This window comes from Hirundo rustica, chromosome 16 (genome assembly GCF_015227805.2).
Source record: "Hirundo rustica isolate bHirRus1 chromosome 16, bHirRus1.pri.v3, whole genome shotgun sequence".
NCBI lineage: Eukaryota > Metazoa > Chordata > Aves > Passeriformes > Hirundinidae > Hirundo > Hirundo rustica.
Genome location: NC_053465.1, coordinates 3,629,297 through 3,650,728, shown reverse-complemented (window position 1 = coordinate 3,650,728; position 21,432 = coordinate 3,629,297). Strand labels below are relative to the sequence as shown.

Genomic DNA, 21,432 nt, shown 5'->3' with positions numbered 1-21,432 from the left:
CTTAACACCTTCTAGTACAAATGAAAAATTAGGTCAGCTGAGTCAATGAGGAATGTTACTGGTGACATTTTCTATAAACATGAAATTAGGTAAAAACTGTCTCGTGGTCGTTAACTCTTCCCAGATGGAACAAAGGTAGTTCAAAGCCAGAATCCAGCATGCACAACTTACAGGTAATTCTGTGGTTTACAGGTTTATTTGGAAATATCTACAGTTAACTTTTCCCTCTTCTGACCTTGATACAACATTATTTCTCGTTTTCGTTCTTTTTCTGTATTCACCATGGACTGATTTTTACATTAACTGGTACATTGGCGCCAGAGTCCCAAAACCAAACCACTTGAATATGGAATTCATGTAGAAGGAAATGGGATTCTCCTTCCTGAGGAAAAAACACAACAGTAACACCTTTAGCCCATCACTCAAGGGCTAAATCTGCCTCCATGTCAAAGAAAGAACCCAGTTTGATATTTTTTGTTTGTTTGTTTGTTTTGATTGTTTAAAATTAAATTAAAGCATTTGGAACTGGGGAAGGTGAGAATCTATCTTCAATTGCAACATTAAATTGAATTCACAGGGGGGAAGACAGGAGAATGCGAAACACAGAGTGAGCAGTTCATGTAAAACTGAGTTGAGGAGGCTCTGGAGGCTCACTCAGCACTGGGATGTGTTTGGGACAGGAGCTGAACTCGTGGACATTGTCCACAAAAAGACCTTTCAGGACAAATAAATATTGCCTTGTCTGTCCCAGGATTAGGAGACCGACGAGGGTTACATTTGCAGCAACAGGGACACAAAATTGAAACATCACTTTTTTTGCATAATTATTACCACAGAATTTGTTATCCTGTTTTCCAACTCAATTCCCAGACTGTCAGGAGAATTATCAACCTCTTGAAGGCAGAAGTTTGTGTGACCTGGGTGTAGGGATTCGGCAGGGGAAGAAATTTCCAGGTTTTGGTCATAAAGGAACATTAGGAACATTAAGCATTCTTCATAACAAAACTTGATTCTTTTTTAAAGACCCCAAAACTACATAACGTGTTTTTAAAAAAGAATACGGGAAAATAGTATGTGAAGTGGTTTTATGCAATAAATAATCTATTTTCTATAAATGTACAAAATTAGTTATACAGCAAGTAAGAAACTGATACAAATGCAATAACTGAAAGATATATTTAATTTTATAACTGTAATAATTTATTTATGAAATATATCCACATATATATAAAATATATCATATGTTTTGGCAAAGACCTCCCTTTCTTGTTTCAAACAAAAACTATTACCACTGGTTTAAGCCTTATAAAGACATTTTTACTGTTGATTTCTTTTCACTTTTCTTTTGGTCTCCATGTCTTCTTAGAAAATATAATTTAACAACATGGGGTTATAGTTTAACCTATGTGCCCTGGGGAAAGGCAGCATGAAGGCCAGTCAACCCCCAAAAAATTTTGTAACATCACAAGTAAGGGACTTCCTCTCTTTTTAAATAATATAGAACAGGATTTGCAAAAGTTACTCTTTTTCCTTTGCTGACTCTTGCATCTTGTAGCAAAAAGAAGTCCGTAATTTCTGAAGAAAATGTTTACACTGAAAAATGTCCAGGGTTGGATTTAATCCTTATTGCCAAGTTTCCAGGTTATTTGGTGCTGGTGTTTCAATGGAGAGATAAAGGCGGGATTTGTAGCACTGGCAAAGCCCAGGGGATGTGCTGTGGGTGTGACTTGGAGGGACAGCAAATGGCTAGCACAGAAATTACTCTGATGGCATCAAGTTCCACACTCCTACCCTTGCATCTGTAGGAAAATTCTTTGGGATGAATCACTGAAGTTCTGTTCACCAGCTACAGTGCATCCCCAAATAATCACTGTAAGTGTGTTTGAATGGAACTTCCAAGTGCAGGAATAATTTGTGCCTAAATTAGGTAACCTATTGAATGCTCAGTGTATACTCTTAACTTGCTATAGTTTATAATAATATTTATATTAGCCATTCATATTTATTCTGCATAGATACTGTCATTTAAACATCTGCCTCAAAGTTACAATATGATGATTCAGGCTTGCATACATTAACAAGAGAAATATTTTGTATCTGTTTATTCTTAATGAGAACTCATGTAGAGGCAATCTCCCTCTAACTCTCCACATTCTCCACTTGCAGCTGCCTGCACAGATCAGTGGATGGATTCTTCAGACACAGAGCAAGCAGTGAGTGGAACAGTTTCTATTGTACTTGTTTAAATCACAGAGAAAAACGTTTCCTGAAGCTTTGCATTGCTGAAGTTTGGGTCTGCCTTTGAAGTTTTCCTCAATAGTGATACGTTCCCTGCCAGGTTACATGATAAAAATTATCCTTTTCTGAGGCTCTCTCGAGGGGAGAAAAGCTTCTTCATACGGGTTCCCATGCTCTCAGAGTGGCACTGCTGAAGTGGAAGTGTTGCCTACTGCTGAATTCTCCACTGGCATCACACTGAAGCATCAAGTTTGTCCATCTCAAGGGAGAGGTGTAGTTTAAGTTCTTGTTTCTGAGCTCCAGCAAATAAATGTTAAAGCTTTAAAAGAAACAAACAAACAAATACAGCCAAACTGTTGAGGATTCAGCACTAAGTCCCCGTTACCTGAGATAATTGTGGTTGCCCGCCTTAGTTATGTGTACACAGAGCGAGCTCTACACAGTTCTCTAATTAGCTCTGCTCAAATAATCACAGCAATAAATTAAGTTTGGAGACTTCTAATCCAAGTGCTCCCCTCCACAGCAAAAAAAAAAAAAAAAAAAAATGGAGTATTGATGTGACTATTTTAGAAGTGAAATATTTGAAACTGGCTACAGGGTCACAGTAACCTCCTTATACCTGACATCAAAAGCAGCTTTATTTTCCTTCCAGATACTTTTTCCACAAAGTTTTTCCTGTTTCTTTACCTTAACACTTCAACTTTTACTGGAGCACTGCACTAGGATGTGTAGCTTAATTTGCTGCAGTGCTAAACAAGGAAAAACATGATAGACAGGAACAGCCCTTGTCCTAAAAAAAAAGCCAAAATATGTATTGGCTTATAGCCAAATAATCCAACTTTTGAAGCAGTTACATCAGCACAAGTAAGGTTGTAGCAATTCTGTGTACAGTAAAGTTTATTTTAAAAATTAAATTAGGAAAAAAAAGACCAAACAATTCATGGGCCAAACTCTGACCTTATTTAGGAAGGAGTGATAATATTCAGTTGAAAGGATTAAGGGTTCTGCAAGTACAAAGAACATTTATGGAAAGTGAATATTTCTTTTTAACAGTAAGCATCTGTAACATACCTGATTGTTCAGAATCCTCCAGACTCTCCGTGCTACTGAATGAAATTGTGTTCCTCTTCCCTACACTGGTCTTTCTCCTCTGTCTTTTTCACAGATCCATGATTTCTGTAGAATAGAGATTGCCTAAATTTGTCACTGTGTTCTCATCAATATTGCCATAGATAAAATGACAATTTCATGCTCTTTGTTACACGGCATAAAACATTCTAGAACAGTGCAAGTTCAGCATGCCCATAACCGGACAGATCTGCTGTTTCAAACACATCATAAAAGAAACAGAAAAAAGAAAATTCCAAGCACTACTGGCTGGCTCTGGCCTCCTTCCTTCACTTATTAAACTCTGATGTGACACAGGAGTTTTCTTGCTTTTTTCTTCCTGTTCACTCCCCCATCCCACTGAAGAGGAAGTGAACAAGCATCAGTGTAAGTGCTTGGCTGCTGGCCAGGGCTCACCCACCACAACTGCAGAGGGGAGTTTTATTTCAAAACAATACCTTTCAATCAGTTCCACACGAAAAATGCAACTTGATTCGTTTATCTCCATGAAATGGCCTCATCATGTGGCCAGGCTGCAGTGGTAGGGACAGACACTCACCTTCTTCTATCCTGCATTCTTCTGCAAAACTGCAAACACTGCTTGTCACGAGCATCCGAACAGGAACATCGGAGTGACAGCTCGGAAGTGCTTTGAGTCTGGCCTGTAGACCTTTTGCCTCTAAAGTTGCCTCTGTAGTTAGATAGCCCATATGGAACAGTCCTCCTGTTGTGAGAATCACATGTATTGTGTATTTTAGGAACCAATTAAAATTATGTTCCACCTCTCTTCTATTTTAGTGAGGAGATCTGTTGATGGAAAGCGATGAGTAAGTGGCAGAAAAATCAAACCCTATGCTCATGGAAATTCTCCCTGTACCAGATCATAACTTCTGCTCCATCAGCTCAGGCTTTCAACAAGTCATAAATAAGAAGTCAGCTCTACTGAAAGGATTAATTGGCAGCTACACTATTTAAAAAAAAAAAAAAAAAATTGGAATACCTAAGAGATTATGCAAATACATCCCCAGGATATCGTTTATTTTACTCCTTATTCCTGTGTTGTGCTGGTTTCCCCACCCAATGCACAAAATCTGTTACATGCAGTGCCTTGGCTGGTCTGAAGTGACAGAGGAGCTGTGCTGATTTCACCAGATCAGTAACATGGTGTAGTTGTCATATAGTTCATGGTTCTGAGCCTGATTTGCCATCAGTTTTGTCACCGAGAAATTGAGAAAACTGTCAGCAGGATTAATGTACTGCATGCATCATGTTTGGAACACGACCCCTGGAGTCACAAATGTGAGAAACTCCCAGATAATCCTCCTTGTATGGTTCTACCTTTCTGTGAGCGATCCTATTCTGTGCTGCAGCACACCAAGAAATAGTAGGAGGTACCTCTATTTCCCTGCATGATTAGCTCTTTAATGGGTTACAATCAATATTATTATCAGAAAAGGGCATGGTTCATCACTGCCAACATCCCCAAAAAGAGTTGGATAGTTTGGACTGATGTCAGAAATTACTCTCCTCCAAGCTGTTAAAGAATCTCAATCACCAGCAGCTGTGCTCCCCATGAAACTTCTGGAGACTCATAAAAGTTCCTGAGTTCTTGAGGGATGGGCTAAGCAAGCCACAAATCCACAAACACTAAAAAGCTGAAGAGAATCTTATGCTCAAAAGCAAGAAAGAGGAGGGGAAGAGTGGGGGGGGGGGGGGGGGGGGGGGGAGGGAAGAGGAAGTCAGAGTCAGTCTAGAAAGGTTACAAAAAGGTTACAGAACAAAGCCTGAATAATGAGTCTGGAACCATTACCTTCACATAGCTCTGCTTCTTTCATTTGCTTTCATAAAAACATCATTAGGCTGCTAATGGGAAAGGTGCAAATTTTCCACTTTCCCACACACATGGTGGGCTGAAAGTTTCAGAAACATTATTTTCCTAATCTCTGCAATAATTTTTGATGCAACATCAGTACAGTTGATGCAAATCGTTTATTTCAGCCTCTGCACTGGTAGTACGTTTGTAACAGTGCACCTTGTCTTTCACAGCCTGAACCTGTCAGAGCTAGGTTGATCATAAAATCATCCTGAGAGAGAGAGAAAATCACAAGCAATAGTTCTGTGTTCAGAGCCCAGGGATGGTTTTTCTTCAGCAGATCCTGGTCTGCCTCCATGCAGAAAATGTTCCTTGTTTTCGCCACTTTACTCCTATGCTGGGACACAAGGAGAGACCAAGAATACCCATATTTGTCTTAAAAGACTTTAGGACTTGATTTTGGCCTCCCTTCCCAAACCATCATTTAAAAAGCTTTTTGTTGTCTTTAGGATTAGGAGCATGCCCCATTTTATAATTTAAGAGTATTAGTAGTTCTATACTGACATCTGCTTTGCAATAATGAATGTGAAATGGCTAATGTAGGGAACTTCTGACATAAATAATTGCTCTATGGTTGTGGTTTTTTAGCCATTCATGCTTTTTTATGAAGTAAGAGCTGGTATTCAGAAGCAGGAGTGGGAGAAAGTTCTTTTTTTTCTAACAGTGGCAAACCCTCTATGAAAACTCTCTGGTAAAATCCTGTTATTCAATTTCCTGCTCCAACTGAGACTGAAATGGAAAGATGGATTTTGTGTGTTTTAGCCAAATGTGAGAGCCCTTTTTAACGACAGATAGTTTGCCAGGGCATGAAGAAGCTTCTTGCAACTTTTGCAGATGTCATCCTACACTATGCTAATGAGACATAAAACACTATAATATGTGATTCTCATTATTTAAAGTGGTTCCTTGTTCAAGAGTTCACTCTTTCAAAATACAACACTGGGCTGTTTTACTCCAATTTTCTAAGCCAAAAGCTCTGTGAGACTGAGTCACAGCTTGCCCTGAGTCAGAGGCTCTGCCTGAAAAGCCAGGGAGAAAGAAGGGCATGAGTTTTATTCTCAATTGCTGCAATTGGCAAATTAATGGACCAACCAGAATTGTCATCAACTTTCAATTTTACCTTAATCCATCACTGTGTGAACTACAGCAATTGAGGAAGGGGCCCATTACCAATGTGCTGCCTTTCCTAAGAGACAGTAAATTCCAGCAAACAGGGAGGAGTGGAGAATATAATTATAATTACAAGAGATAAGAGCCATGAATCACAGCCTTAAGCAAAGGAGGAAATTGGTATTTTAGATACTGCTTGTGATCTTTCTAATGAAGTACGTTTTGCTTCATAGCTTACAAAATGCATCCAAGGCTACTTCATTCTCAGTGGACCAGAAACATGGGCAATGCAGTGATATTTTCAAGTGTTTCAAGTTTCAAGGACTTCTAACCAGAATGTCCAAGTGAAGTTACTGTGTAAGGTAACGTGCAGATTTGCCAGTCAAAGATAGAAATACAATAATAACCCAAATATGCCTGGTTTTGGTTTCTAATCCAAAAATTCAAACCCAAACCAGATACACCTCAAAAGCAACCCAAAGTCTTTCCAACAATATTCAAGAAGAACTTGATTAATTGAATACGTACAGGGCACTTTGTGTCCCCTCAGTGAAGATGAGGGCCAGCTGGAGTAGGGCAGAGGCTGAACGGGGGGGATCCTGACCTCCCAGCTCTTTCCACAGAGTTCTTTGTGGTTATGAACCAGTCCCTGGCCAAAGTACTCGCTGAGCAATTTACTATTTTTTTTTTTTTTAATTTCTCTGCAGTGTCCACAGGTTTTTAATTAATTCATTTTTTAAAAAAAGGTTTACATTTCACAAGAAAATTTGAATTCCTGACCTTTAACTCAGTATGCAGCATTTCTTCTTTTAGGAGAATAAAATTCTCCTGAAGTAAACTAGTACGAATTTAAGATACATTTGCAGCTAAGGTGTGCTGTGCATCCTTTATGCTTTTCTTCTCTACCAAGTGGAGAATAAGCAGACCTAGACATTTTTGAATCAGCCTTTCCGAGGTACTACTTTGAACTGGTATCTGATTTGCAACATGCAAACCTGTGAATTCTGAGCAATCGCACTCTTTTGGGGGGAGGTTCACTATAGTTACTCCAGGCAGCCAGTGGGTGCATAAAGGTCTGCATGCTCAGTTCTGAAGGATTTTCTGACAAAGAGAAGGTCTGAGTTTAAGGAAATAGTTACTTCTTTGGTATAAGCTATTTGTTCTTTTCTCTGTATTAAAAAAAAAAAAAAAAAAAAAAAAAAAAAACCCTAGCACAACTCTCCAATACTTGAAATTATTCCATGTGTTATAATCGTGCTTAGTCAGTGCAACAGATAATTAACTGAAGATAATCTCATGCTCATAACAGAGCAGCACAGAACTAATCAAAGCACAGTGTGTTCTTGTCACATTGGATATTAGAGGCTGAAATAACCTAGATTATTTGTGTACTTTGTGTTCACAAAACACAAACAGAAAAGCTCTCCCCCCTTAAGAGCCAGATAGCTCTTAGAGCAAGGTTTTTCCATTAAATTAACAGAAATAGGCATTTGTTTATTGAAAAAAGGCAAGAAGTACCAAGAAATTCGTACCAAGTGATTTTTTTCACTGAACAGCCATTCTGAAACAGTGAAAATTTTCCACAGAAGAAAACTGCCTGTTGAAGGATTAATACCTTCAGGTTGAATTGGGAAGTAGGATTTGCCTGAGCCCTGCTGTCTCCCACTCACAGTGAATGCTTAGAATTCAGGCAGACAAATCCAATTGGTTTAATTTTTATAACATGTGGCTGAGTTTCTCATGCTATGTTATAACTGATCTATGAGCTGCTATTATTTTCTACTTTCCCAGCTACTTAAACACAGTAGATACCTCCAGGGCACTGGGGAGTTTCAGCCAAAACTAAGGGATGAGGGGGTTGCAGCAATCATCTTAGATGCTGTGATTTCAGGATTCAGCAATATATTTTCTGGAACACATCCAGGCCAGCAAGGCTCCCAACAGTCTCCAGTGTTTTCAGACTATCCCAAAATGTATGGGATCCCTGTAAGGACTGCTGAGAGCAAAGAACACAGAAAGGAAGCAAAATTTACCATCCTCCAAGCGAGACAAAATGTCCCCAGAATGAAGGATGACGCTTAGGGGAAATAAGGGATATTTCTGTGTATCTTTTAATATAAAGGCACTGCAGTAGCACTGTGTAGCTTTACAGATGAAGAGATCACTGGCTGCTCTGGAAGTTGACTCCAGCTCTTCCTGTAACAGGTGTGGTTTTCAGGAGTTCACAATAGAGATGCCTCCCATATTAAGCCATCCTTATCATTATTTAAGGAGTAAAACAACTCCAAAGGTTCCCCGACTTGTTGCTTTGGTCATTCTGTCCGTATCTCAGAAGCTGCACTTTTTCTGAGTAGCTTTTTAAAGTTGTTTCCAGATGAAACTTTCATCCTTTATAGCCACACCTTTCTTTTCCACATCTTCAGTTTGATAGGTCAGTGTTTCTAGATACTGAACAGTATTATGCAAAAACATGCACCTCCACAACCTTGCTCTCTTATCCTTTAATTAATACTTGCTAATTTGTGAAGATGCCAATTAGTTTAGGTAACTTAGGTAATAAGCCAAGGATTTCACACATCTGCTTCATCACTCAGGTTCACTGACCACGTGAGTTCTTTGATTTTCCTCCCCCTGGGGCTTCCTGGTACCCAAGTCAGGCAGAACTGTGAGAACCTGGAGGCTGTTTATCCCTCCCCATCTTCCTCCTGTAGCTGTCGAAGAGATGTTACAGGTTTTGTTTCTCAAATATGGTCAGAACAATATCTGAGTTGTGGAGAGAAAAGCTGGGGTGTATTTATTGAGGTAAACAATACGAAGCAAGCCGAGGGATGTCCGTTAACACCCCAAATCCTCAGAGAGGCTGGGTAGAGCTCACCTGACCTAAGAAACTGAGCTGGTGTTTCACAGAAATACCTCTCTCAGCATCTCCTTCAGTGCCTCATACCAATCCCAATCTGCTCCTAGTCCTGTTACAAGACATCTGATCATTAATTTAAAGAAATAAGTAAAATTTGGAGCAGCATCTTCCATCTGTCAGGCTCAAACTCCCACTATTCCTTTTCTCCCTCTGACTTGCAGTCAGTATTATTGATAACCGGCTCTTACCACTTAGCAGTGGCACAAAACCACTGACATAAAGCCCAAAAGGCAGAGCAGCTGGGAAATATGGACAAAAGGAACCAAATTAAGATTTTTTTTCAAACTAAAATTCAAAGTACTCATCACTGCTTCAGAAGCCACCACAGCATTGCACACAAGGAACACACAGCAATGCCTGTTCCTACCTCTCTCTACAGCCTGTACAGTTCAAAACCCACCGCTGGTTTAAAAACAAATAAAAAAAAAACCCAGGGGAAAATAAACACATGGTGTTAAAATGTAAGACTGGTGAAAGTGACTGTGGTTTGACAGTCCTCGAGAGTGTTTATTCTTAGAATTAGACCAGCAGGAGCAGCAGTAGTGAAATTTCAAAGCCCTGGCTATCAGCGTGTCTCATCCCTGACCTCATCTTCTCAGGGCCAGCTCCTGCAGGGACGTGGGATTGGAACTGCAGAGCCAAAACATTTCTAGTCTTTCTGAGACTGCTGTAAAACATCGATCCTGGGAGAACCATCAGTGAACTGAGAGGAGATATTCTACTTTTAGACTGAGGAGGGCACGCCAGCTGTGCACACTTCAGACAGTGACACACTGAAAGTGTGAGGTCAGTACACGTTTTAAATATGTAAGAATAACCCTTTGAATAGAGAGGCCTAAAATCAAATTAGTTTGTCCACAATAAAATATAACAATTACAGCAGGAGCCTGTTACTACGTTCAGTAAATCTATCTGAAATATTCCTCATTTCACACGAAGATTTTGCAAGACAAACAGATTCCATGTGAACATGTGGATAGTAAAGATTGCAAAATCAGGGCGAGCTTCATTCAGAAAAATAAAAACTCAACAAAGATGCACCATTTCAGTTTTGGCACTTGGTTCTGATGGTTAATCGTGTGCACTGTTCAGCTGACAGATAGCTTCCTTATTTGAGTTTCTGGCTGGCAGCCATTCTTTTATCATCATGCCTTTGGCTGGCAGGGATTTTCAATCTGATCTAGAGTTTATAACCACCTGGTTAATTGTTTTGCGGAACAAGAGATCTTTAGCTGTGTACTTTTATTTCCAGTAAAATACAGGATGTCACATATATTTATTTAATGATGAACATAATTATCCAGAATGGGGGTAATTATAATAATTTAGAACATCACTTAATGTCCATAAGGATTAAAAGCATCTTAAATTTTGTTCTGTGGGCTTCCGTTCAACAAAATTCAATCACCAAAAGGATGCAGATAACAAAAAGATGTTATGAAGGACAAGTTGGCCAGCAGAACGTGCAGTCAGAGCAGAGTAACCACTGGGTTGTATTAAATCTTGTCTTTTGGAACACCATCCCAAAACATCATCTGTGTGTGAGTAAAACTGTGAGTGAAGTGATGGTAGGCTACAGATTGTGTCCATTCTGAGACGACTTTGCGATGATAACCTAAGTCAGTAATGAGCAGAGATCATTAACTGGTACTTGTTGGAGAGCTGGATGCAGGTGGGATCTGCTCAGGCTGTTTAGTTCCTGACAAACCCATTCATCATCACTTACAGCAACAACCACAAGTGTCTGAAAAGCCTTTCTCACCTCAGCCAATGGTCACCTGAGGTCAGGAAAGCACATTTCTGTTGGGAACTGCCTGGAGCTAACTTGTTGCTAAGGATTATCTGACTTGCACAAGTCACAGAAATAAATTTCTGTAAGTGACAAAGCATCAGATCCTTCCAGAGCCCCATGTGCTCACACAGCATGGGAACACTCACCAGATCCTCTCCCAGAGTATCCCACACAGCAAGACAGACACAAATCCTGTCCGTGTCCTTGCCCTCCCCAGAGGAAACAGAACATGTGTTAAGTGTTCAGAGGAACAGAGCAGCAGCACAGTGTTAGATGAAAATCTGCCTCTCATTTTGTCTATCCAATTTTCCTGATTCAGAAATTCATGTAACTGGCAGGCAGAACTCTTAGATCATCGTGTAACTGGTCTTTACAGTGTGGTCACAGATTTTCAGTTAGTCACTCCTCTTTTGAGCATAACAAATACCAAAGTGATATGACATTTAGGAAAAAAAAAAAAAACCAACAAACCACTTTTGCTTTGTTTTAGACCCTTCAAAGTAAAAGTTCTTATTTTTGGTGCTTAGTTTGAGTGAGGATTTCTCTTTTGGAAATGTCTGGACTATTGCCACACATTCTCATTCCACTTTTATTTGAGAATTGAAGACCAATTGAGGATCTGTGCCCTCGTGATAGTATCACTTTCTTAGGAGTTGTCATCTTTTGATCTATCACTCATCATTCTGAGCATTTATAAAGCTTCATGCAGCAACATTATTGTTATTAATTGAATGAACTGTTATTCATTGTTACTATTACTGTTGGATGCACAACCCCAGTTCATATTGAAATACAGGACCCCTCTGAAGAAGTGCAGAGCTAAAAGTGGTCTTGCCCATATTTTCTTCTCTTGCCTACATTTTCTTCTTTAACTTACAAAATTAAGCATCAAGCAGTGTCTGTATTATATCAGTGGGTACTGTTTAAAAGACAATTCATTCTTTAAAATGTGTCTGTAGCCGTAGATCAAGATAAGCATAACTAATCACTTGACAAAAAAAAAAAAAAAAAAAAAAAAAAAAAAAAAAAAAAAAAAAAAAAAAACCAAAAAAAACAACTATTGCAAACTAATTCCTGGCTAACCAATCTTATCAGTGAGAGCAGTTCACCAGCTTTTAATTACCTTTGTTATGCAACGTTTGTCTACACCACATAATTGCTATTCTCTTCTGACTTACCTGCCTTTCTTTAGGTCATCTTCTTTTCCACTTTCCCACTGTCCCCAGAATGAAAAACTCACTATATCAAAACAACACTGATGCTCTTCGTGGCCAGGACTAACAGCAGTGGTTCGTAGTCAAGTATAAAGCAATACTCAAAACATGTGTGCAGAGATAATTTCTCATTTAATTGGCAAAAGCTGCAGGGAGTCAGAGGCTCAGCATTCTGCAATTTTGGGCTTTTCTACAACTGTCACCCTGCTGATCTAAGTGGTTTCTCAGCAGGGATAGAAATAGACCTTCTATTGTCACTCTGCCTCCAACAGCTTCAATAAAAACTTTAACTGCTTTTCCAGAAAAGGAGGAGAGGCCATGACCAAGATTTGTTTTGAATATATTACAACAATGCTTAACAGCTCCTGTTGGGAAAAGCAGAAGAAACCAGAGGAAGAACTAAAGTTTTTCTTTAAAGTATAGAGGCAAGAGTAGCCTGGAAACAAAAAAGTATTGAGGAATTTTTGTGGGGAATAAGAAGTGATAAAGTAAAATAAGGCAGGAGAGAAAGAAAGAAAAAATAATAATAAGAAGCAATTGTAGGGTTTGATGTAGGAGGAAAAGAAGTAAATAAGCAAGAAAAATACCAGAATCAACAGATCTCAGGAAAACTTCTCCAAATTTTAAACCAACTTTCTGGCCTCTCACTGTGTGTATGATCCTTCAAGTTGCATTGGAGCCAAATTTTTAGTAAATATAAAAACTTTCCACAACATGTGTACAAGAGCAGTGTAAAAGCCCCTTTTACAAACAGCCAGTCTGTACATCCAGTGCTTACGTCCATTTCAAAGAAGTAGTGTAACTTGCTCAGGATATTAAATGGCCCAAGCAGGCCAGGTTCCTGTCATTCACATCCAGAAGAACCTCTTGACTTCCTGAGACGTTATTCCAAATCAGTCACCAGAGCAGAATTAGTGGCACTAGGAATCTTAAATCCTGCTCCTGTTGCACTGAAATGATTTGAAATATCCAATACACTTAATTTAATGTTCTGCCCCGGGAGCATTTCTAGGAAGATTCCTGGGATTTTTGAAACTCAGTGCGCTGTTCCAGTGAGAGTTTTGTACCTCTGTCACCTGTCCATGGAGCAGGACAGCAAAGCTGCCCAGTTCAGACAGAGTCCAGGAAATTTAGTCCCTGCTGGACTAATTCCAGACTAATTTCACTATCATGCACCCACTCTTTGTCAACCTCAGAGGGCTCCCAGCACCCCAATTCACCCAGTTCTAACAGTGTTGATAGGTTATACAAGTTCATGTCTTTGGAGCTAAAAATGTATTATTCTGTGTGAATAATTAATACTGAAATGGAATGCACCCATTCCATGGTTTGCATAGAAGTGTCCCATCACATGGCATAAAAAATTATGAAAAGACCATTTCCTAGTCCTCACATTAAATCATTTCAGGTTAACCTATCCCCCACCCAGGTTAACCCACCCAGTGGGGGTGGACTATACAGATCTGTGAGATTTACTGCTATTTTATGTACAACTGACTTCAGTTAAGAAAGCAAAGACTTAGAACCCCAACTTTAATATTTGGATTATTATACAGACTTCATTGCCAATTCTACATGTATCATAAAAATGTTGTACGCCTTATTTTCCAAATTTTTGTTCTTACTTTAGTGATATTGGCACAAAATTTTCATGTAGGAAAACTCTCCAAATCTCTGAATTAATGCACACATGCACACTAAATAATTTTGGTGCTGGAATGAAAAGTGTTAGTCCTGTAGACTTAAAACAGGATCTCCTAAAAAAAAAAAAAAAAAAAAAAAAAGGAGAGTGTGTTTAAAATTAGCAGAAGTCTATTTATTCAGTGCGTAGGGGAAAAGGAATGTCATTCCCCCATTTTCACTGGTGAGCTCTGACTTAAATTTACTGAGTCATAAATATTTGGCTAAAATAACCCTAAGTAATCCTGGGGTGGATTAGTGCAGGTATGGAACTCAAAGAATTGAATGACTTGTGTGAATACATGATACTTACAGGTTGGTAGAAGTTCAAAAGACGTCATAGACATGGCTTCTAGCCAGGACACACACGTGAATTTACAAATTAAGTGCCCTAACCCCCATTTGACTTAACCTAGTTTACTGCTACTTTCTATTTTTCTACTCCTTTTGTTATCTTAATCTCATTAAAAGCTTTGCAATCGATTCAAAGGCAGGTCTGAATCACTACAACTCTTCCCAGACTGTGGTCACTGGAATACTTTGGTGGTATGTTTAGAAATTCACATCACAGAGTCTGAAGAACTTTAATTCTTGACGTGATTTGTTTTCAGGTTCATTTGATCTGATTATTTTTGTAACCGAACTGATCTCTGCGGTTGCTACAGGAACCTATCAGCGTGTGAGAATCTTTACAAATCTGAAGCCTGTTTTGGCTACTCAGCAAGACGGGCTATATACAGCGGTGTAGGAAAAGGGGGCCTCTAACCTTTAGGATGTGGGCAAAGTGTCACTCTTCCTGGATGCTTTCTTCCCACTGAGCACTGTCAGTACAGACAGCAGAGCAGCTTTTCTGCACGTGTGCGCCACCCCCACCGCCCTGTGCGGAGCTCGCAGCTTCCACTCCAGGGGAAACGGCTTCAAATTTTGTTTTTATTACGAGTTGAAACAAAAGCTTGTGTTTCCGCACACTTGTAAAATACTTTCTTTTGTGGCATCTTGAAATGTGGCATACCGAACTTTTCAAGCGCTATTTTAACGTCTCGGTATTTTTCCACGTTAATTTGTAAAAAAACCTCTACAGTCGGACTCAGACACACTATTCTTGCTCTCCCAGCGGGGGTGTTGTTAGGGACAGATCTCTCGTGGGAAATCACCGCTTTTCCCTCCCGTCACCCCCGCCCGGCACACCGCGGTCCCTGTCCCGGTGTGCGGGGTCCCCGGGCCGGGCAGGTGCCGGGACAGAGGGGCTCGGGGGGCTGCGCCGGGCTGCCCCCGGCCCGCCCCGACCCCGGCCCCGCCTCCGGGGTCCCCGGGGCTCCCGGCCCGCCGCCCGCCCGCCATTTCCCGCACTCACTCGGGGGTGTTGATCCAGATGATGTCGAGGTGGCAGTAGTACACGCACTCCTTGTCCTTGTAGGTGTAGCAAGTGCAGCGCCGGGCCCGGTGCCGCAGCGCTCCGCCGTCCGCCCTGGCCCTGCCGCCCGCGGCCGCCGCCGCTCCGCTCTCGTCTCTCTCTCGGTGCCCCGGGCCGGCCGCCGGCAGCGCGGAGCGGGGCCGGGGCAGCGCGGAGCCTGCAAGAGCCGCGCTCAGTTCCCAGCCCGCACACCCCCGCCCGCAGCACCCCCAGCCATCCCCGCTCCCTGCGGACTCCCGGGAGCACCGTTATGTTCGTGTCCGCCCCGGGCTGCAGCGCCAGCCCGCTGCGCTCGGCTTAAAGCCGCGGGCGGCCAGAGGATGGCTTTGGTCTTTACAGCGCACCGGGGCGGGCTGCCGCTCACAGCCTTTTGGGAAGGAGGGGAAAGAAAGAAACAAACAAACAAAAAAAACCCACCCAGCCTTTCTTTGTGTGCATGCGTGGAAGTGGGCAAAGAAAGAAAGAAATTCACGTTACCTGCAGTCGACGTTATCGTAAGTCCAAAGAGGAACAATAAACCCAGCTCCATTAAACCCAAATTGCACGCTGGTTAACTGCAGGCAAAGGTGAACTGCAGGCGCGACTGAACCGTTCCAGGAGGAATCACTTCAGGTTGGAGGCAGGGAATATCCTGGGGCTGGCGGCACACGCTGCTCCCGGGAGTCAGCTCCCGCACGGAGGTGTGATTAGCACTTCTCCCTCGCAGTTATTTCCCCCCAGCGCAGACTTAGTCCTGAAGGGGAGAGCGTTGTCAAAAGAAGGGAAGATCCATCGCTTGGCTTTTCCCACACACACCTCCCACCCCACCCCCAAATCTGATCAGCAACCGGAGCTGCTGTTTTCCAGCTGCAGACGCCTCCCACCCGCCGACAGCTGCCGGCCTCCCCCGGGGCGCGGGCCGGGGGCGGGCACGGCCCCGCACCGCCCCCGCTCCCCCCGGCAGGTAGAAGCAGGGATAGAGCAGCACATCCTCCCGGCAACGCCAGGGGAGGCACAGCCTGCTGCGCTGCTCTCGCTTCAGCGCTTTTAAATGACCTGGTCCTGTTGCTCCAGGATTCCAGGAGGAATCGCTTGTGCGATAAAAATGCAGCTTTTTGAGTCAAAGGTGGGCTACAGCTTTGAGTGTTGTTCGGGGCACTTTATTTTCTTTTTTTCCCCTCAAAAAAGACTCTGACACTGATTTCCCTGGGTGAAATTAAGTCACCAGTTTATTAATACTTTCTTTTCCTTACTTACCTGTGAGCACCTCTTTGTAGACAAACCCGCCTAGAGTGCAACAACACTTTAGATAAATTTCACATCTACCTGGCAGTTGGGCCTAGAAGAACTCCAGCCTGTTGCCCCATTTTCTATCATAATATCAGTTATTAAGCGATAATAGGGAAGGGTTTAAGGTAATTTGCTATATCTTTTCTTACAGTTGTATGTGTAGTCTATCGTGTTATGGGAAACGCGTTATGGAGAGCACACGAAGAAAGGTTGCAAATTTATTTGTGGATATTTAAAATCAAAATATAATGTTTCATTTAAGAACATTTCAGTACTAACAGTAAGAGCTGTAGCCAAAATCCTTTCATGTATCATGCCAATTTAACATGTTCACAAAAATCTGGTTTGTGAGTAGTACGCTGGTTGGAGGATCACCCACGAGTTATCCAAGGGAGGATCTGTTCTCTACCACCTCACATTCTTCTCCAGCCCTGCCCCCGACTCCAGCCTCTGGTGTGGACTATCCAGTAACACTTGCAAAGAAACCTCATTAAGATGTCATGTTTTGTCAGCTTGTCAAGCCTTGCCTTTTGTCAGTGCCTGAAGATTGAGAGTTTTGCAGTGGACCATACTCACAGCTGGTCACAAAAGCAGGATGGTCACCAGGCAGGGCAACAGCCTCAAGTGAGCCCACAGCTCTCTGTGAAAACTTAAATTGCTTTTATTTCACACCTTTGTGCAAATGACAAGATGTTCTCGTAATTAATATGGAGCCCCTGTAAATTACTAAATTCAACAGTACATTGAAGTTAATGCTCAAGCTGAGAAAGAAGTGCTTGCTCACCTTTAAGGATGAGGAACAGCAGTGACCTGAACATTTGTACCCTTTGTTTTGCTGGGTTGGGGGGTCTGTGGGGGTCCTGCACCCCAAGCATCAGCAGAGTAACACTTTGGCCTCACAGTTCTATGGGTGCTCTGTTTTGAAAAATATTGTGGCAAAACATCTCTGAAAAAAAGGAATTGGTTTGAAGTTATTTCCATTTCTTTTATAGCTAGAAAAAAATTAATTGCTTCAGATCAGGAAGTTCTAGATATCACACTATCATGCTGTTGGACACAGGATTGATTTTGACAAATGCTTATGATGGTGTTCTAACTTATCCAGGGAAAGAGAAAGATTTATTGTGCAGTTACTGTTTAACAGAAGATTGAGTAGGAAGTACTGGTTACATGTTGCAGGTATTATAAGTAACAATGCCATGAGTCTAAATTCTGATTCATGAATTTCATTTTCCTTATTGCAACGGTTATTCATTTTTATAATTGTGATGCAATTTTATCATAGAAATGAGAAATATATAACTGTATCACAAAAAAAAAAAAAGAAAAAAAGAAAAAAAGTTGTGTTGTGTGTGAATGGGTTTAACAACAATTTCCTAAAAGGTATTGTTCTGTTTTCCACACTAAATTTTGAAGGTGTCTTCTTCATTGCTCTGCTTTTTCTTCCGTGTGCTATTTAATCACTGAAAAGCCAGGGGAGACATATCAGCACCCAGTGCTGTTAAAACAAAAGGAGTAATAAAATATGTTCTTAAATTAGCTTTCAGGGTCCAGAAATTAAGGGCAAGGGTTTGGCCAAATGACCTCATGTAAGCTTTAGAAGAAGATAAGACATCGACTACAGGAAGATACTCTCACCAAAGGAATTAATACTCCTGGTACTGTAGGACTGATTCTCATTTACATTGAGTATCAAGTTGTTTGGGTCATATATTACCTAATGACTTGAGAACTTTTTGTTTCATAAATACAGCACTCTCAAAACAAGAAAGCTGCTTAAGGAAATAGCAACAAATAATTTTTTTTTTAAATCGAGGGCCTGATTTGATTTGGGATAAGAAATGAAAGATATCTGGATACCATTCAGTGATATTCATATATAATGTAAAATGGTTTGTAAATCTGATTAATGATTATGTTTCCATTTAGTTAAAAAAAAAAAAAAAAAAAAAAAAAGAGCAGTAGGCTTGAAGGTAGCAGGCAGAGATTGGAAGCCAACAGACCTAATTCATAGTATTTTTCAGCTTTTCCTTCAAAATTGTTTTAACTTCATAGATTCCTTTTTCTTTTCCAGTTTCAAGATCTTAAGAGTGAATGGGTACTTTGCATAAATCTTGAGAGCTGTGGACAAAATGTGTAGAGTTATTCCTTCTCTTTATACCTTCCATCTTCCCAATTCCAAGACATCCCTTCCTGCCCTTGTGCAGCCCAGCCTGGCAGGGCTGTGAGCGCCAGCTCTTCTCTCCTCAGACAATGGGAATTCCCCAGTCCTGGGACACTTCCTCATTCTTAGGGCCACCCAGGCAGCTGAAGAAAGACAATCAGCAGATCTGCCTCATTGCTGGGTATAAATATTGTATATTTGAGAACTTCTAATTGACTGGAGGGAGAATAATCTCAGGGATGAGGTCAAGGCTGAAGGAGTCCTGGAATGTGGAGCAGCTGAAACAGATGATGTTAAGGAAAGTAAGCTCAGATTCCAGATTTTATATGTGCAAACCCTGGGCTGCCATTTCAATTAGGAACATAATCTTGGGTTTGTTTAGGACTCCTCTGCCCCTTGTATCCCTGCTTTATCCATCCACTCCTGTGGTTGGGGCAATCAGAGCCCCCAGCAGGAATTCCACAGCATTTAACCTTCATCATACAGGTGACTACACAAAGCAGTTGTGAGTTACAAAGAAGTTCCAGATGTGTTTAAATAAAGTTGGTTACTGAGAGAAACCACTTTAAAAGCTGAGTTCCTAGGATGTATTTACATGAGTAATAAAGCCTGTAGTTAAAACGTAGGGTAAAGTTTCAGCAGCAGCGCAGGATTTTTTTTTGGCATTGATGCCTGTTCTTACAGCTTCTCAGCAGGCCAGGAGGAAAGCCTGATCAATACAGATATGGTACTAAATAAAGGCAACCAATCCAGTGCTTTATAAACCTTTCATATCTCTTTTCCCACCCTCTTGCTTCCTTCTTAGTCACTGTGTTCTTTAGCATTACTGAAAGAAAAGGTCATATTAAGCTGCAAGCACTGTGTTTAGTAGCACACTCTGCATCACTCTCACAAAGCAAGCAACTTCATAGTGGTAGCTGACATTGGAAAAATGTGCTGAAATCAGTAAGTTCTCAAGAAAACCTTATCTTCTGATTATTATTTGTTACTTTTTGCTGGAGTTCTATAGGCAGAAAGCTGAAGTTAATCTTGTCTACCCTCGTGTTTCAGACAGCCCCATCCAGAGCCCTTTGATGTCCGTGCAAAGAATCCCATTTTTAGTGGCCTTTGAACTAGATGTAGTAAAAGGGCAACTGAGCATTTGTAGGGGTTGCAACTGGGTAACTTGCTTAAAGGAGGAGAGTCTGGAAACTCCTTTCTGTTTTCCTTTTTTTTTTTAAATTACTTTTAATATTTTTATACCATGAAGAGTAATGTAGATATTTGGTAAACAGTGAAGAGGCCTAATGCCTCATCTCTGACTGTGTTTCACTTTATTTAAATAAAAGCAAAGTAAAGAAGGAGCTCTGTGGCTGGTCTTCAGCCACACTAATTTAATGATTCCTGCTTGTTACAGCTATTGTGAAATTTAGGAAGGAGTTTGCATAAGATAACATATCCTGCTGTTGTAACGTACTGGAGACAGGGCTCAGATCTCTGGATAAGGAATGCTGCAAAAATCCTAAGTGTTATTATCACTACACACCACTCTCCCCAGCATCTGAACCTGACCTCCCTTTCTTGATCCAAACAATCTCTGTCTTTGTGAAAATAACAGGATTTAACAGGAAGAGAATTTTCTACGATTATTGTTTGAAGCGGTTCTTTTCCTTCACATTCATTCATGTTTGGGCATGTTGCTGAGCAAAAAGAATTCCATATCAAAATGTGATCAATCTGAACACTTCTCGTGTTTGTGAAGTATGGACAGGGAGCTGCCAGCACATAAGAAGCTGGAGGTGAAAAACTGAGGTTCTTGTCTTGCCGAAAGGACTTCACACATTTGAAAAGGAGCAAGGACTTGGGAGGGACAGCTTGTTTCTGGAGGTGCAATGGCAGGGAAGAAAACTCGAGCACTAAAACAAATCATTTTGGGCAGAAGCCAGTCTGGAGGATGGTGTGGAGAGGGAGGGAGTGGTGTGCACGTATAAGGGTCTGGGTCTGGCCTGGTTTTCCTTCCTCAGCAGACTGATAGGAAACTTGTGGTCAATCATTTGTAGTGTGAGTGGCTGGGGGAGTCTGGGAGGAGAGGGAGGTATAAAGATAAGCTGGAGGAAGGGGGCTTGAGAATGGGGATGTCCCCAAAGCTATGGCTGACCCGCAGGTTATTACACAAAAAGTAAAATCCACATGCTTCTCTGACAGCTCCTCCTTGAGAGCTCCCATTCTTGGAGCTGAAGCCTGCCTGGATGCCTTTGAAGAGGCTTTTTTGCATTTGTTGGAAAACCAAAGGACCAGGAGCCCTGAATCCACTGTCCTGCCTGGAGCAGAACCTGCAGGGAGGGGTGCCCTGGGCTGCTGGAGAGGTGAGTGTTGGCCAGTGCCTCTGTTGTGCCCTGGGAGCTGATGGAGCAGCAGTGGGGGGTACTGGGGCACTTTTTACAGCTCTCTTTGAGCAGAGATGCAGCAGTTTGGGTGGAATAAAAGCCTAAAGTTTGTGCTGCAAATCATGTGGTTCATAGCCCTTCTGGCTGTGAAGAGCTTTACAACATCTGCTGGCTTTTAATTAAGAGCATGAATTTTGCAGAAAAGCTTGGCCTCTCGGGGTTCTGATGATTCTTTTTTGCCTGGTTAAGCACTTTCAGGGCTTTTCTCTTGCTGTGGTTCTGTGATGT

The 21,432-nt window shown here is 41.3% G+C and overlaps 1 protein-coding gene across 1 annotated transcript; it reads right to left on the bottom strand.

Annotated features, from left to right (window-relative positions):
• Nucleotides 1-1,226: 1,226 nt before the first annotated feature.
• EDN3 (endothelin 3) lies at nucleotides 1,227-16,141 on the bottom strand. The gene is made up of 5 exons (XM_040079977.1): nucleotides 15,823-16,141; nucleotides 15,286-15,502; nucleotides 3,905-4,069; nucleotides 3,310-3,414; nucleotides 1,227-2,557 (listed from the first exon to the last, which is right to left on the bottom strand). The coding sequence occupies exons 1-4, from the start codon at nucleotides 15,872-15,874 to the stop codon at nucleotides 3,342-3,344; spliced, it is 507 nt and encodes a 168-aa protein (XP_039935911.1). The 5' UTR covers nucleotides 15,875-16,141; the 3' UTR covers nucleotides 1,227-2,557; nucleotides 3,310-3,341.
• Between the last annotated feature and the right edge of the window lie 5,291 nt (nucleotides 16,142-21,432).